This window comes from Patella vulgata, chromosome 8, assembly GCF_932274485.2.
Source record: "Patella vulgata chromosome 8, xgPatVulg1.2, whole genome shotgun sequence".
NCBI classification, from domain to species: Eukaryota; Metazoa; Mollusca; class Gastropoda; family Patellidae; genus Patella; species Patella vulgata.
Window position 1 is genome coordinate 16,180,606 of NC_065886.2, and position 12,702 is coordinate 16,193,307.

At 35.7% G+C, this 12,702-nt stretch overlaps 1 protein-coding gene across 3 annotated transcripts; it reads left to right on the forward strand.

The window, feature by feature from the left end:
• The first annotated feature begins 2,649 nt into the window (after positions 1-2,649).
• On the forward strand, positions 2,650-11,647 carry LOC126829716 (equilibrative nucleoside transporter 3). Of its 3 annotated transcripts, none has more exons than XM_050559812.2 (2): positions 2,650-2,869; positions 5,859-11,647. In XM_050559812.2, exon 2 carries the CDS (start codon positions 6,043-6,045, stop codon positions 7,375-7,377), a length of 1,335 nt encoding a protein of 444 aa, XP_050415769.1. In that variant the 5' UTR covers positions 2,650-2,869; positions 5,859-6,042; the 3' UTR covers positions 7,378-11,647. The 3 variants fall into 3 exon arrangements, with proteins under 3 accessions (XP_050415769.1, XP_050415771.1, XP_050415770.1); XM_050559814.2 differs by having other exon boundaries at positions 2,650-2,778; XM_050559813.2 differs by lacking the exon at positions 2,650-2,869 and adding an exon at positions 2,999-3,128.
• The last annotated feature ends 1,055 nt before the right edge of the window (positions 11,648-12,702 follow it).

The following is a 12,702-nucleotide window of genomic DNA, read 5'->3' on the forward strand; positions in this document are numbered from 1 at the left end:
ACCACGCATTCGTTAGCTTGATTGTTTTTTTTTGTTTTGTTTTTTTTAAATTCTCTGTTCTTCTGCCCGTCTGGGTCTATTTCTTTTTGGTTTAATATCTCTTTATCATGGTTTAGTATCTCTGTATCTTGGTTTAGTACCTCTATATCTTGGCTTAGTATCTCTATACCTTAGTTTAATATCTCTGTATCAGGGTTTAGTATCTCTATTCCTTAGTTTAATATCTCTGTATCACGGTTTAGTATCTCTTTTCCTTAGTTTAATATCTCTGTATCACGGTTGAGTATCTCTGTTTCTTGGTTTAGTAGCTCTATATCTTGGTTTAATATTTCTGTATCTTGGTTTAGTATCTCTATATCCAGTATCTTTGTACCTTGGCTATATTTTCTGTAATCTTTATGAGCTTAGTTATATCTTCCTCGTCACTTCTAGAATCATCTTCCATTGGTAACCATTCTTCATTGATATTGTTTAAATTTTCAGTCTTTCCAAGCAGAATTACATTTTCTTCTTTCCTAATGGTACATGTATTTTCATCGCCGTCACCGACTTGATTTAACCAGTCATCATGAACCATTTCAAGAAAACATGAAATGGTATCCCAGATACCTGGAGTAGGTATATCTGAACACGTGGGCAATGGTAGTTCTACTTTAGTTGAACAGTTGGTGTGGGCTTTACATCAGACGAGGCAAAAGATGTTTTTGAAGAAATATTACATACATCCCTTTATTCTGATTTAATCACAATTGTATTTTTACCAACAGGTTCTAATATGATTTGGCTCTTGTCTTCTATAACTTTTACAACGGGATACAGATGGTATGTTACATTTGAATCTGATTTCTGACAATCATTGTCTTGATTTGACGGTTTTGTTGAAAAGGATTCGTGACAATTAGTTGCAGGACTTTGTGGTTGTCTTAGTGACCAGTTTTACCTACGCGTATGGCATCTTATGAAATTATCTTCAGAATCTTTTTCAGCTTCCAATCTTCTCTTTTACTGAGATAACTTCAACATTAATTTGCCCCTGTTCATTTTGCAAATGGCGTTTAATTTGAGATGTTAGGCTTTGCTGGGAAGAAATGTTCAAATAATAGCTCAGTCATGTAACAGAAGCTCACATCGCAGATATGAGTTTTTGATATTTATAAATTTGTTTGCAAAACCTCACACTACACGATATGAGGTTTAAGCATGACGGAAATAATTAATTACAAGTCCACAAATATTTCTATATTCTTTATTACTAAAAATCTATTGGTCATAAAGGTTTAATATTTTAACAGAGTATGCTGATTGGTATAAGCTTTTGATTTATTAAAAAAAAAGGTTTTTTTGAAAAATTAGTCGATGTGAGGTTTTGCGATCCCAGCGACAATATCATAGCTATTGTAGTTTCGTGTATCCCTTGCATCACTGTTCTATAAACAATACAGTACGATTGTCTCGAGTTTAAAATCTACAATAAAACACAACGTGAAGTTCATATGACGTCCATTTAAGTTACCAAGATAATCTTACCAAGTGATCCCCTGACTTCTGTATAACCCAGCGTTGTGCCACACTGGTTATTTGGAGTCGGGCCACAGCCCGGAATATATCTCTTGTAATACAGAAGTTGTAATACATGATGTAGGTTGGCCTGCAATACCTGCCCCCCACCCCCGACAACCCACTCTGTAATAACATAAGACCCTCTCAACATAAACACACCATTCCGCTGTATAAGTTATGTATTTTAGTTATTCATTAGTAGGCCCTATACCTTCATTTAAAGCGAGTTCCTTTTTTTTTTAATTTTTAAATATGAGCACGTAGCAAATAGTTATACTTGTTTTAAAGGAGCTAAGTCGCTAATATTTGGGACCTAGAAATTGACACAAATGGGTTGCAACGCATTCAATAATGTAATATGAATGTATATAAATTGATTTACATTCATTCAATCGTTTCTGTTTTTACTGTAATTTAATTCTGATCAGTTCGGTTCGGCGAAATACGCCAGTATTCTCAATCGAATTTCAATCTCTAGCGTCTGGTTATTCCAGTCTACGCCGATAGTATTTATTGGGCATGCTCTCCAGATAAGAATATTGTCTGCGATATCACTTCGGTGGAAGCGGACGTTAAATAAAGCTATTTCACACACACACACACACACACACACACACAGATAAGAATATAGCGCCACCGTTTGACATGACTTGTAGAATATGCCTAGCCTCGTTTTTCGAGTCCCTTATTACAAATAGCACTGAAACGCATTATGGTACACGATTCATGTACCAATTGTAAAAATGTTTATTTTGTCTTAAATATTGGATATCAGAAGGCCATTTTTTCCCATCACAACATCAATGTTGATTTAAACCGACAAATAAATCGTGTTTTCAATGTCTAAGATTTTGGATGATATTGAGTTAGAGACTTAGCTACTTTAAATTTAGAGTCGGCTTTAAAAATATATAATTTATTTTCTACGCTGACCGCATGCGTTTTGAATTTTACAATCGGCTATTCTCGGTAATGGTACTGTTTGGCTTTTTACTGGTAAGCCGTTTGTTAGGTTGTAAAGGTTATTTGGTTATTTCCGGACACTTACTTTCGTTTGTCCAGACTGTTGGTGAACATTGCATCCATTGCATTACAAGTAAGGGCTGGTAGACTGAGACATGAGATTAAGGTCACATGACTATTTTTGTAAATAAACTAGTTTACAGTTCAGTCAGACGTGAAAGGAGAGGAAACGATATAGGTTAATGAATTTGTAAAGTAAGTAAAAAGGATAGGCCTGATCAAGTCGATTGCCTATATGCACATGAACAAAAGTCACATGAAGCCATGTAGAGGCCAGTCACATGATGTAAGTATAGTTCAGAAATCAGAATAGACATCTGAATATGACTACGTTAGTACGTACATTGATGTAGAAATAGATAATATTGTACATGTACATTTGATGACGGTGGCCATGGACCTTTGCATATTTATTATATTATAAGGTCCATAATGGTATTAACTGTGTAACACCATTCAAGTATTCTACATAATACTGATAATAGTTTATGGATATGTCGGATATGTCAATTTGTGGCATTACCGGTATTCAAAAGAGTGTAACTGTAAGTATAAAAAATGAATTGAGGGTTCTCTAACGTCTCTCACTTCTTGTAATAATAAAAATAGCCTAGTTTATTCACACCTGCCTACATCAGTACATGTACAAGCATGAGTATCATCTGTATGAGTATGGAAGTTACAACAAACATTTCACATTGTGATGCGGAACACTTGTATGTGTGAATAGTTAATTTCGAACAGAGAGCAAAAATTGTCAGTGTCAGATCCAGATTCAGGTAACCGTGAGCAAAGATCACAGTGTTAGAATTAAGTTCTAATCTTCACACATGTAAAATTTTCATGTGGACTTATACATCAAGTCACAATATTTATCCAATTTTGACGAAACATAAACTTAAAGTATAGCTTTATCTCGGTTCCTTTCGATATTGGGATGCATCGGACTGTAACTTTGTGGATTATCGCCTCCGATTGTACCAAAAAATCACATTTTTAACTTGTGGACTCAGAGGTCACAATTTTTATCCGATAGTTATGAAACTTAACATTTATGTTTATAACCCAAAGATCTAAGTTCTTTTCAATATTCGCCTGGATTATGGCCCCTGATTGTACAAATAATTGCGTTTTTAGCTTGTGATTTCTCTTGAGGTCACAATTTTTATCAAATTTTAAAAAAACGTTCAAATATATCACTATTCTACCCTAATGATGACTGAGTTTGAAACTGCCTGACAAAATGGCCGCTCCTCGTAGTTGGATGCAAATAGTGTAAAAGTACATACAGTATGTATGGACGGTCATGGAACCTCTAGAGGTCACAATTTTTATCTGATTTTGATGAAGCTTAAAATGTATGTTTATATCCCAAAGATCTCGGTTTCTTTCGATATACGCGCACAGCAGACCATAACTTCATGGATTAAGGCCTCTGATTGTACGGAGGAATCAAGGTTTTAGCTTGTGGAACCTCTAGAGGTCACAATTTTTTATCCTATTTAAAAAAAGTTTATCACCCTTACTCCATAATGATGGTTGAGTTAGAATTTTATGAAAATCAGACCCAAACTGCCCAACAAAATGGCCACTCTACGTACGCAAATAGTGTAAAAGTATGTAATACATGTACCAAGGTTGTGGTCCCTCTAGAGGTCACAATTTTTATCCGATTTTGATGAAAATTGTAATGTTTGTTTAAATCCCAAAGATTTGGGTTTCTTTCGATACTTGCATGCATCGGAACATAACTTCCTGGATTATGGCCTCTGATTGTACGTAAAATCTTTTTTTTAGCTTGTTCTCTGTCCATCTCTTGCAAAATATGGGCATATCTTGCATGGCAATGCTTTTTTACTTTATTTATTATATTACATGTGTAATAAAGTTGTATTGGCTGAGAGACATGGCGTCTCAGTAAATATGGTGCAGATTCTCTAACACAAAGGTTCTGAGTTTGTTCCCAGTATTGGCCAAGAATATTTGTTAGGATTTTACTGTCCTGTTTTCCCCAGTACAGATGAGAGAGCCTGTAAAGAAAAGTGTCGAGTTGTTCAGGCGGTACAAAGAACCAAGATTCCCTCTATAACATATTACCATTGGCAGCACATGAAAAGATCCCCTGATAGTTGGAAATAGAAATATGAGCAAACTGTCCCTCATACATGCACATGTAGCAACACACATGGGGTACTGTATGCCTGTCTTTATTATTACGATTGGTACAGAAATATGAGACGATAAATCTCCTTTCATGCATTCATTATTTCATGCTGTTCTCTAATTAAGAAAAGAAAATCCAATAATTGGCAGCTCAAGCAGCTAAAATATTCTGGGGGAAATGACAATAACTCAGAGTCATTATTATAACCCAACACAGTCATTGTATACATTTTGTACTACAGCAAAAAAGAAAAATATTTCCACCTATGTCAAACTTCCCATTTTAGCACCAAAGAAGTAAATTATGCATACATGTATGATGTATCTTACACTAGTCCAATACATCAGAATTACAAAAACAACAATTTAATTTTTTAATTTCAAAGAACCAAAGCAATCAAGAAAAAATAACTTTTATTATTTTTTATTTAGGATCCTTTTTCAGACATCTAAGCTTTAACAAAGTGCATTTCTACTCATTAAATATCTCTGCTTTTATTCATATGTTTATTTCTATATTACATGAAATACATATTCTTAAAACCCTATCTATATTCTATATTGATATTTTGATTTTATCCATTGTGTTATGTTATTTTTATCGTAAAGCGCATCTGAACATGTTTATCATAAAAGAGGTGCTATATACATGTAAATGCATGTAATAATAATAACTTCTGAATAGATATAGATTCATTGTAATCAAAGAATAGAACTAATTAGCATTGAATCAGTCAGTTGGATTAAAACACATATGTTAATCTTAAGTGTCAAACAGTCAATTCTAATGGTCTTCAAGTAGTTCACCATTTTATTGTTTTGTTACCTAATATAGAAAAAAGTGTTAGGGTATGGAATATATTTTGTTTTATAGTGTTACAATTACAACAACAGTTTTGGTCACTACTGTTCCTCTCAGTCTCTATTAAATTTATTCTGCTTCCATTTCCATATTGCAAATGTGTTTGACAATCAGAGATGACAATAAGTTAAATTGGTTGGTGTAGGAAATTGTAAAGATTTTAAAAGTATCTTTAGGAAAACATGGCAGCTATTGTTTTCATCTTTTATGACCTTTATGGTTTTTAAATGCTAAACTTTTTATTTTTCAGGTATCTCGAGGGTAAAAGAAAAAAAAAGACACAATTTAAAAGTATAATACATGTACTGGTACCAATCTTGTCATCACTTACAGACAACCGTAAACATATATGTCACAAGAAGACTACATGTAGCTGTGAATTCTCAGGATTAAAGTCTACAGAAGTCTAGATATTTATATCCGGAAAGTCTAAAATGGAGAACTATGAAATTGAGAGAGAACCGCTGGTTCGACCAAAAACCTCCAGAGGACCGCCTGATCGTTATTATAGTGTTTATTTTATATTCATGTTTATGGGAATGGCGTGTCTGTTGCCTTGGAATTTCTTCATTACGGCTAAAGAATATTTTCAGTTCAAACTACGTAACACAAGCCTACCTGCAGATATTAAATATAATGACAAATCTGTCATCACAACAGATCAAGCATTATTTGAGAGTTATCTTTCCATTGTGTCCATGTTGACTAATTTGGTATTTGCCATACTGACAACTATTTTTATACGTAGTATCCCTCTTAAGTTACGTATGGTTGTTTCGTTTATCATTGTTTCTGTGGTATTTATGGGAACGACAGCATTAACCAAAATAGACACAGATGAATGGCAATATACATTTTATGCGTTGACTTTGGCGTCCGCTGCTGTGATTATGGGCTCCACCGCCGTTTCCCAAGGGTCTGTTATGGGACTTTCGTGTATATTTCCAACAATGTATACCCAGGCTAATATGATTGGACAGTCTGTGGGTGGAACTTTTGCAGCTGTTGCTAAAATTTTGTCGATTTCAGGTAATGGTGGTGTCACTGACAGTGCTTTTGGATATTTTCTCACAGCAACCATGGTGACAGTTTTATCACTGGGTGCATATGGCCTCCTTTACAAATTACGATTCTCACGATTCCATTTATCAAATCAAATTGACACATCTCCTCATGTCAACAATGAAATACCCTCGTACAAAGAGATAGTAGGAAATCGTGAATATTTTACCAGTATCTTTAAGAAAACATGGCAGCTATCGTTTTCATGTTTTATGACCTTCATGATATCTTTGAGTTGTTTTCCAGCAATCTGTTCATCTATTCAAGCTGTGCATTATAAACAGGGTGACCCTTGGACTGATACATATTTCTCATCCGTCGTGTGTTTTCTGATGTTCAACGTCGGGGATTGTATCGGGAGACTGTTCACCGGATGGTTTGATCGACCGAGTCCACAGATGAAATACGTTCTTATGTTTTTCTCTATAATCCGCATTGTTTACATCCCGTTATTATTAGCATGTAACATACAGAATGGAACAGAACGTTCTATTCCTATAGTCTTTAATCACGATGCCTATCCCATTGTTTTTATTTTAACTCTTGGAATCTCTAATGGCTATTTGAGTACGCTGTCTCTGATGTTCGCTCCAACACAGGTACCTATAGAACAAGCGGAGGGGGTGGGGGTGTTAATGTCATGTGCATTAACAGTTGGTCTTACTGCTGGATCTCTTCTATCTTTACTCTTATTAAAATTAGTTTGAAATAGAAATTTTATATTTCCTGTTGAAGTGACCTGTCCAAGATTTCCTAGGAAACTACATGTAAATAATAGTACCTTAAATGGCCTGCTTTCAAATCAAAACATTGAGCTGTACAGAAATGATAGCTTGATTTACTTAAAGTGGTTACTTTAAGTTATTTGACTCATTTATGAAACTTCATTCTCAAATTCAATGCGTGACTTGATAATTGTGAAAATCATTTGCGACTTTAACATCAACAGGTATAGGCATGATCCCATTTTCATTAGCCTGGTCCATACATTTTTGTAGACATAGTTATCAAGTCTCTTAAATGTAGTTTTGAATTATTTTCTAAAATATATCTGGGAAAGCTCCTTTAAGATGATTTTGATATGAATGGGCAGGAATTATTTGTAGATAATTTCAGTTGTTAACCTCTCTCTCTCTCTCTCTCTCTCTCTCTCACTCACTCAGTGGGGCTTAATGTCCACTTGATAGATTTACAATGATATTATTATATATCAAGATTACAGGAAGCCACTCATTACAGAAAAAGTAAGTTAATGACATGTGGATCAATCCACATTTAGGCCACCCCTCTGCAGTTGACATTTATTCCATGACACATTAGTTTCTTGTCATATTACTAGCCTACACTGGAGCCAAGTGGCTGAATGAATAAGGCGCCTACTTGCTAACCAGGAGGTTTCAGGTTTACTCCCGGTTTGCCTGAGTGATCAGGATGACAAGTCACTATTCCATGTCAGGCCCTCCATCCTGTACGGCACTGACAAGGTACTTTTTTGGACATCTTGGTTAGTTAATTTCTAGAAAGTGTAAATCTTTCACATGTATTTGTTTATTTTTGAATATTTATTGAATTATTAATGTTTTTGCATGAAAGTCTTCTTCCTTATGCCAATTGTTATAACATAGTTGGTATTAGTTAAACATGTATCATTAGCAAAGTTACTTTAGGTTTTTCCCATTTGATAAATACATGACCTTTATTTTAATTTCACTGACATAACGTTTGAATCTCTATTTCCTTATAAACAGCTGATAAATTTTAAAGTTGCTGGTAACTAGGTTTATAATGTTTCGGTGTTTTATTTGTGATATTGAAACCTGTATATTCAATTCTTTGATTAATCCTAGTCTGTGTGTGGGTGGAGGAAGGAAAATGATCTAAATCATAAAATTTTGTTCTGGATTGATTGTGCTTGGTTTTTATTTTATTATTGAGGTTACAAATTTGAGGTTTTTTTTGGCATTTTTATGATATTCCTGATATTTGTTGAATGAATTGAAATAAATGTGGATATTTGTATAGTTTGTAAATATTTGCTCAACTTTATTAAGTTACTAGCAGGATACCCAGCTTAACCAAGGCTCAATTTCGTCTGGGGTCCAAATCCGTGAGGCCTAAATATCATGCTGGTTAATTGATACCATATGTCTGGGGGTGGATCACAGTGACGAAGCGTGATGGGCGAATACATGCAGACATCTTAGATATTATTTATGTAGGTAGATGATAATTCTGTTGTAAGAATAATAACGTTGTATCCTCAGGGTGTAATCTTGACCTTGTATAAAATCTCTAGTATAATGACAAATTAAACAAGAGCATCGCTAACGCTGCAATATACGTCCACATTCCAGCTTTGATTGATATGGTACTTTTTAAAATGAAGAGAATGAAATATGAAATGCCTGTAATATGATCAGAGGCAAAGAAGGCTAGGCGTCGGGTTTGTTTTGCCAAATTTACAGACAAAATACTAACAAAGTGGGTGTGAGACTGCCCCAGTAGGTCGGGGCAAGCATCAAAATAAATAGTTGCTGTCTTTATGGTATAAGGAATAAATATGCAAAGTTCCAAGATGATCCATTCAGAATTGCAGCCTGTAGACGATAAATACAAAAACTGGGCGTGGCTCTGCCCGTGGGGGTTGGATATGGAAACAATATAAATAGGGACCATATCCTGTTATTGAAATGACAACATCAATAGTTGCCGTCCTTAGGGTATAAGGAATAAGTATACCAAGTTCCAAGATAATCCATTCAAAATTGTGGCCTTTGGGCGTTAAAGGCAAAAATTGGGCGTGGCTCTGTCCCTGGGGGTCGGGGCATTCCCCAAAATCAATAGTTGATGCCCTTAGGCTATAAGGAATACATCTGCCAAGTAAACGATAAACATAAAAATTGGGCGGCCTGTAGGCGACACAAAAGGCACACAAATTTTGGGCGTGGCTCTGTCCCAGGGGGTCGGGCATGCACCAAAAATAATAGAAAACAAGATTATAAGTTAAGAAATGTGGCCTGTAGACGACAAACAAACAAATACTAGAAATGGGCGTGGCTCTGCCCCTGGGGGTCGGGCATGCACCAAAAACAATAGGGATCTTCCTTGGGGTATAAGGAATAAGTATACCAAGTTTGAAGAAAATCCAGTAAGAATTGCGCCCTGTAGGCGACACAAAGACACACGAAAAGAAAATGGGCGTGGCTCTGCCCCTGGGGGTTGGGCATGCACCCCAAACGATAGGGATGTTCCTTAGGGTACAAAGAATGTGTATGCAAAGTTTCAAGATTATTAGTTAAGAAATGTGGCCTGTAGACGACAAACAAACAAATACTAGAAATGGGCGTGGCTCTGCCCCGGGGGGTCGGGCATGCACCAAAAACAATAGGGATCTTCCTTGGGGTATAAGGAATAAGTATACCAAGTTTGAAGAAAATCCATGAAGAATTGCGCCCTGTAGGCGAACCACAGACACACACACACACACACACACACACACACACATACATACATACATACACACACACACACACACAGACAGGGGCGACGGCATAATACGTTCACATTATGAATGTGGACGTATAAAAATGCTATGTTGAGCTAGTAGCAGTGCCAGGACCTTCAAGTAAGGGGTTCGCCCCTAGGAAATTTTCAAACATTTCTTGCAATTGTGACTGTGGACTCTCTAGAGGCCAAAGTTCTTATTTGATTGACTTAAAACTTTGTTTATGTGCATGAGGCATAAAAGCCTATTGATTTTCCGTTAATTACTTACCTACAAAACAATATGTGATAACCTTGTGGACTGCTAAGACGACTTAGCTGGCCAGCTATCCTTTTTTTTAAGAACAAGTCCCCGAAGGTAAAGACCCAATCTTGTTGAAATTAGATTTGATGTTTGGTTTTTGTTCTGTTATTTACACAGTACTGTGTAAAATAAACATCTACATGTAATTTGATCAAGATTTATTGAGGTTTAGTTGTATGGATGGATATAGCTGTCAAATATTTGATATTGTTATGCAAATGTAGTATATTTTGTCAGTTATATTACTGTAGTATTTTTTGTCGGTTATAATACTCCATATTTTTTATCCTTTAATGTCATAGTGTTGTATTTTCATATGAGGTCAAGATAGCCTACTTTCTTAAATGGCAAATTGACACAAACAAAAAAAATCTTATGTTAAACCTGTGAATTATTGTGAACGATTTACCGTAGGAGATTTTTTTAGAACTAATGATCAATATATGAGTGAAATTTGGTTAACCTTCCACCATTCTGTACCAACTGGGCTAATAAACATGGTATGTGTCATATACATGTATTGTGCAATGACTGACATTTTTCCGGGCAATAGTATTTCCGCCAGCTCTTCATAGAATTCTAACTTTTCTAAGGGATCTTTTATGTATACACCAACAGATACACAGGACCTCAATTTTTTTTGCTCCATCTGAACGACTAGAAAAAAAACCTAGGTCCCGTTTATACCATTGGCAGCACATTAAAAGTTCCCCTGACAATTGGAAATAGAAATATGAGCAGACTGTAGTGCTGCTGTTTGGACAAAATTCACATTACAGCACACTGCATACCATATGCCCATCTTCATTAGCCAGGTCGGTTCAGAAAAGTACAACGCTAATCCACTTTTCATATCATATCATTTTTCTAATGCTATGCAGAGACAGTGTTAAGTATGTATTAAAGAGTTTAGAACTCTTCTGTTGTCAAGCTGTTTGCTTTTAAAGTTTTAAACTAATCATTAACTAACTAACAGCACAATGACTTCACATGCCCTGTTCCTAATTGTTTCAGGAGTTAATTATAAAGGTGAAATGTGTTTCTGCTTTTTGTACATAATGTATATTTAAATGTTACCATGGTGATGATATATTTTTACAACTGTGATTGTTTATAATCTTCCTATTTTCTCTTCAAAATTAAATTTCCCTTTTGCAAATATCCTTCAAGTAGAGTTGTTTTGGTTTTGTTTTCTGTGCCCAAAGCTTTGATAGAAACTCAATCATATACCATTGACAGACAAGGAAAGCATGTCCACAAGCCACTTTGTTAAAGAAGGCAAGAACATTATTATGATGTAGTGATAAGTGAAATTCAATAGGACAGAACTCAGTCTTAAAATTTTTGGGGAACAACAGTGTTACCACATAGCTCAATGCATGGCGTACGAAGACTGGCTGAAAAATTCTAAGCCTATCTGTGAAAGACCTATACAGTGTGATTGGGTACACACTTTTGCCAACAATGTTGCAAGGCCTGGATGCCACCCTAAAAAAGTCATTTATAGCTGACATGACATCATCATTACAAAGAAAAGAGCAACCAGCTAGGTCCTTTTACATTTTTGGAAAAAGGTGGAAGTCTGATGGGGCCACATCGGGGCAAAAAATTATCAAGATCTGCTTCAAAACAGCGCAGATTGTCACAGGACGTCAGGAATCTGACACGTTTCTGATCGGCAGTCAGGAGCTTTGGCACCCATCTTGCAGAAACTTTTGTCATTCCTAACTCCTTGGCAATGATGTGCCAACACTGGCAATATAGCGAATTGCTAATTGTCATCAAAATTTTATGCACCCAGGTAATGTTTTCTTAAATGGTTGCTGTTGGTGGCCTTCCAAGATGGGGTCATAGTCAAGGCTCTCTCCACGCCAGGAAGGGGCATCGTCACCTAAAGTGGAGACCATGTCAGTATGTATTTGTGTTGGGGGTTAGTCCTTTCAGTTGCAGGTACCTGATGACTGTCATATAGCCAGTTTTGTCCATTTCTGGTGATTTCAATGGGTAGGTTCACAAGATGGTCTGGTACGAAGACAATAATAACACTACAGCTGCAGTTCTTATGTCTATGATTCATTCAATGATTGTACTTGTTGGTGGCAAAAGTTTGTTTCAACCCAATTGATCTATATTTTTTTTTTTTTTATAAGCAATATTTTATTCAGATTTGTATCTGAATAGGGATTGGGGAACAGGCATAGTCTATATTAAACCCCTTTCCCTA

What these genes read in the sequence shown, in the direction of transcription:
- LOC126829716 (XM_050559812.2), top strand. Translation starts at nt 6,043, where the DNA reads ATGGAGAACTATGAAATTGAGAGAGAACCGCTGGTTCGACCAAAAACC.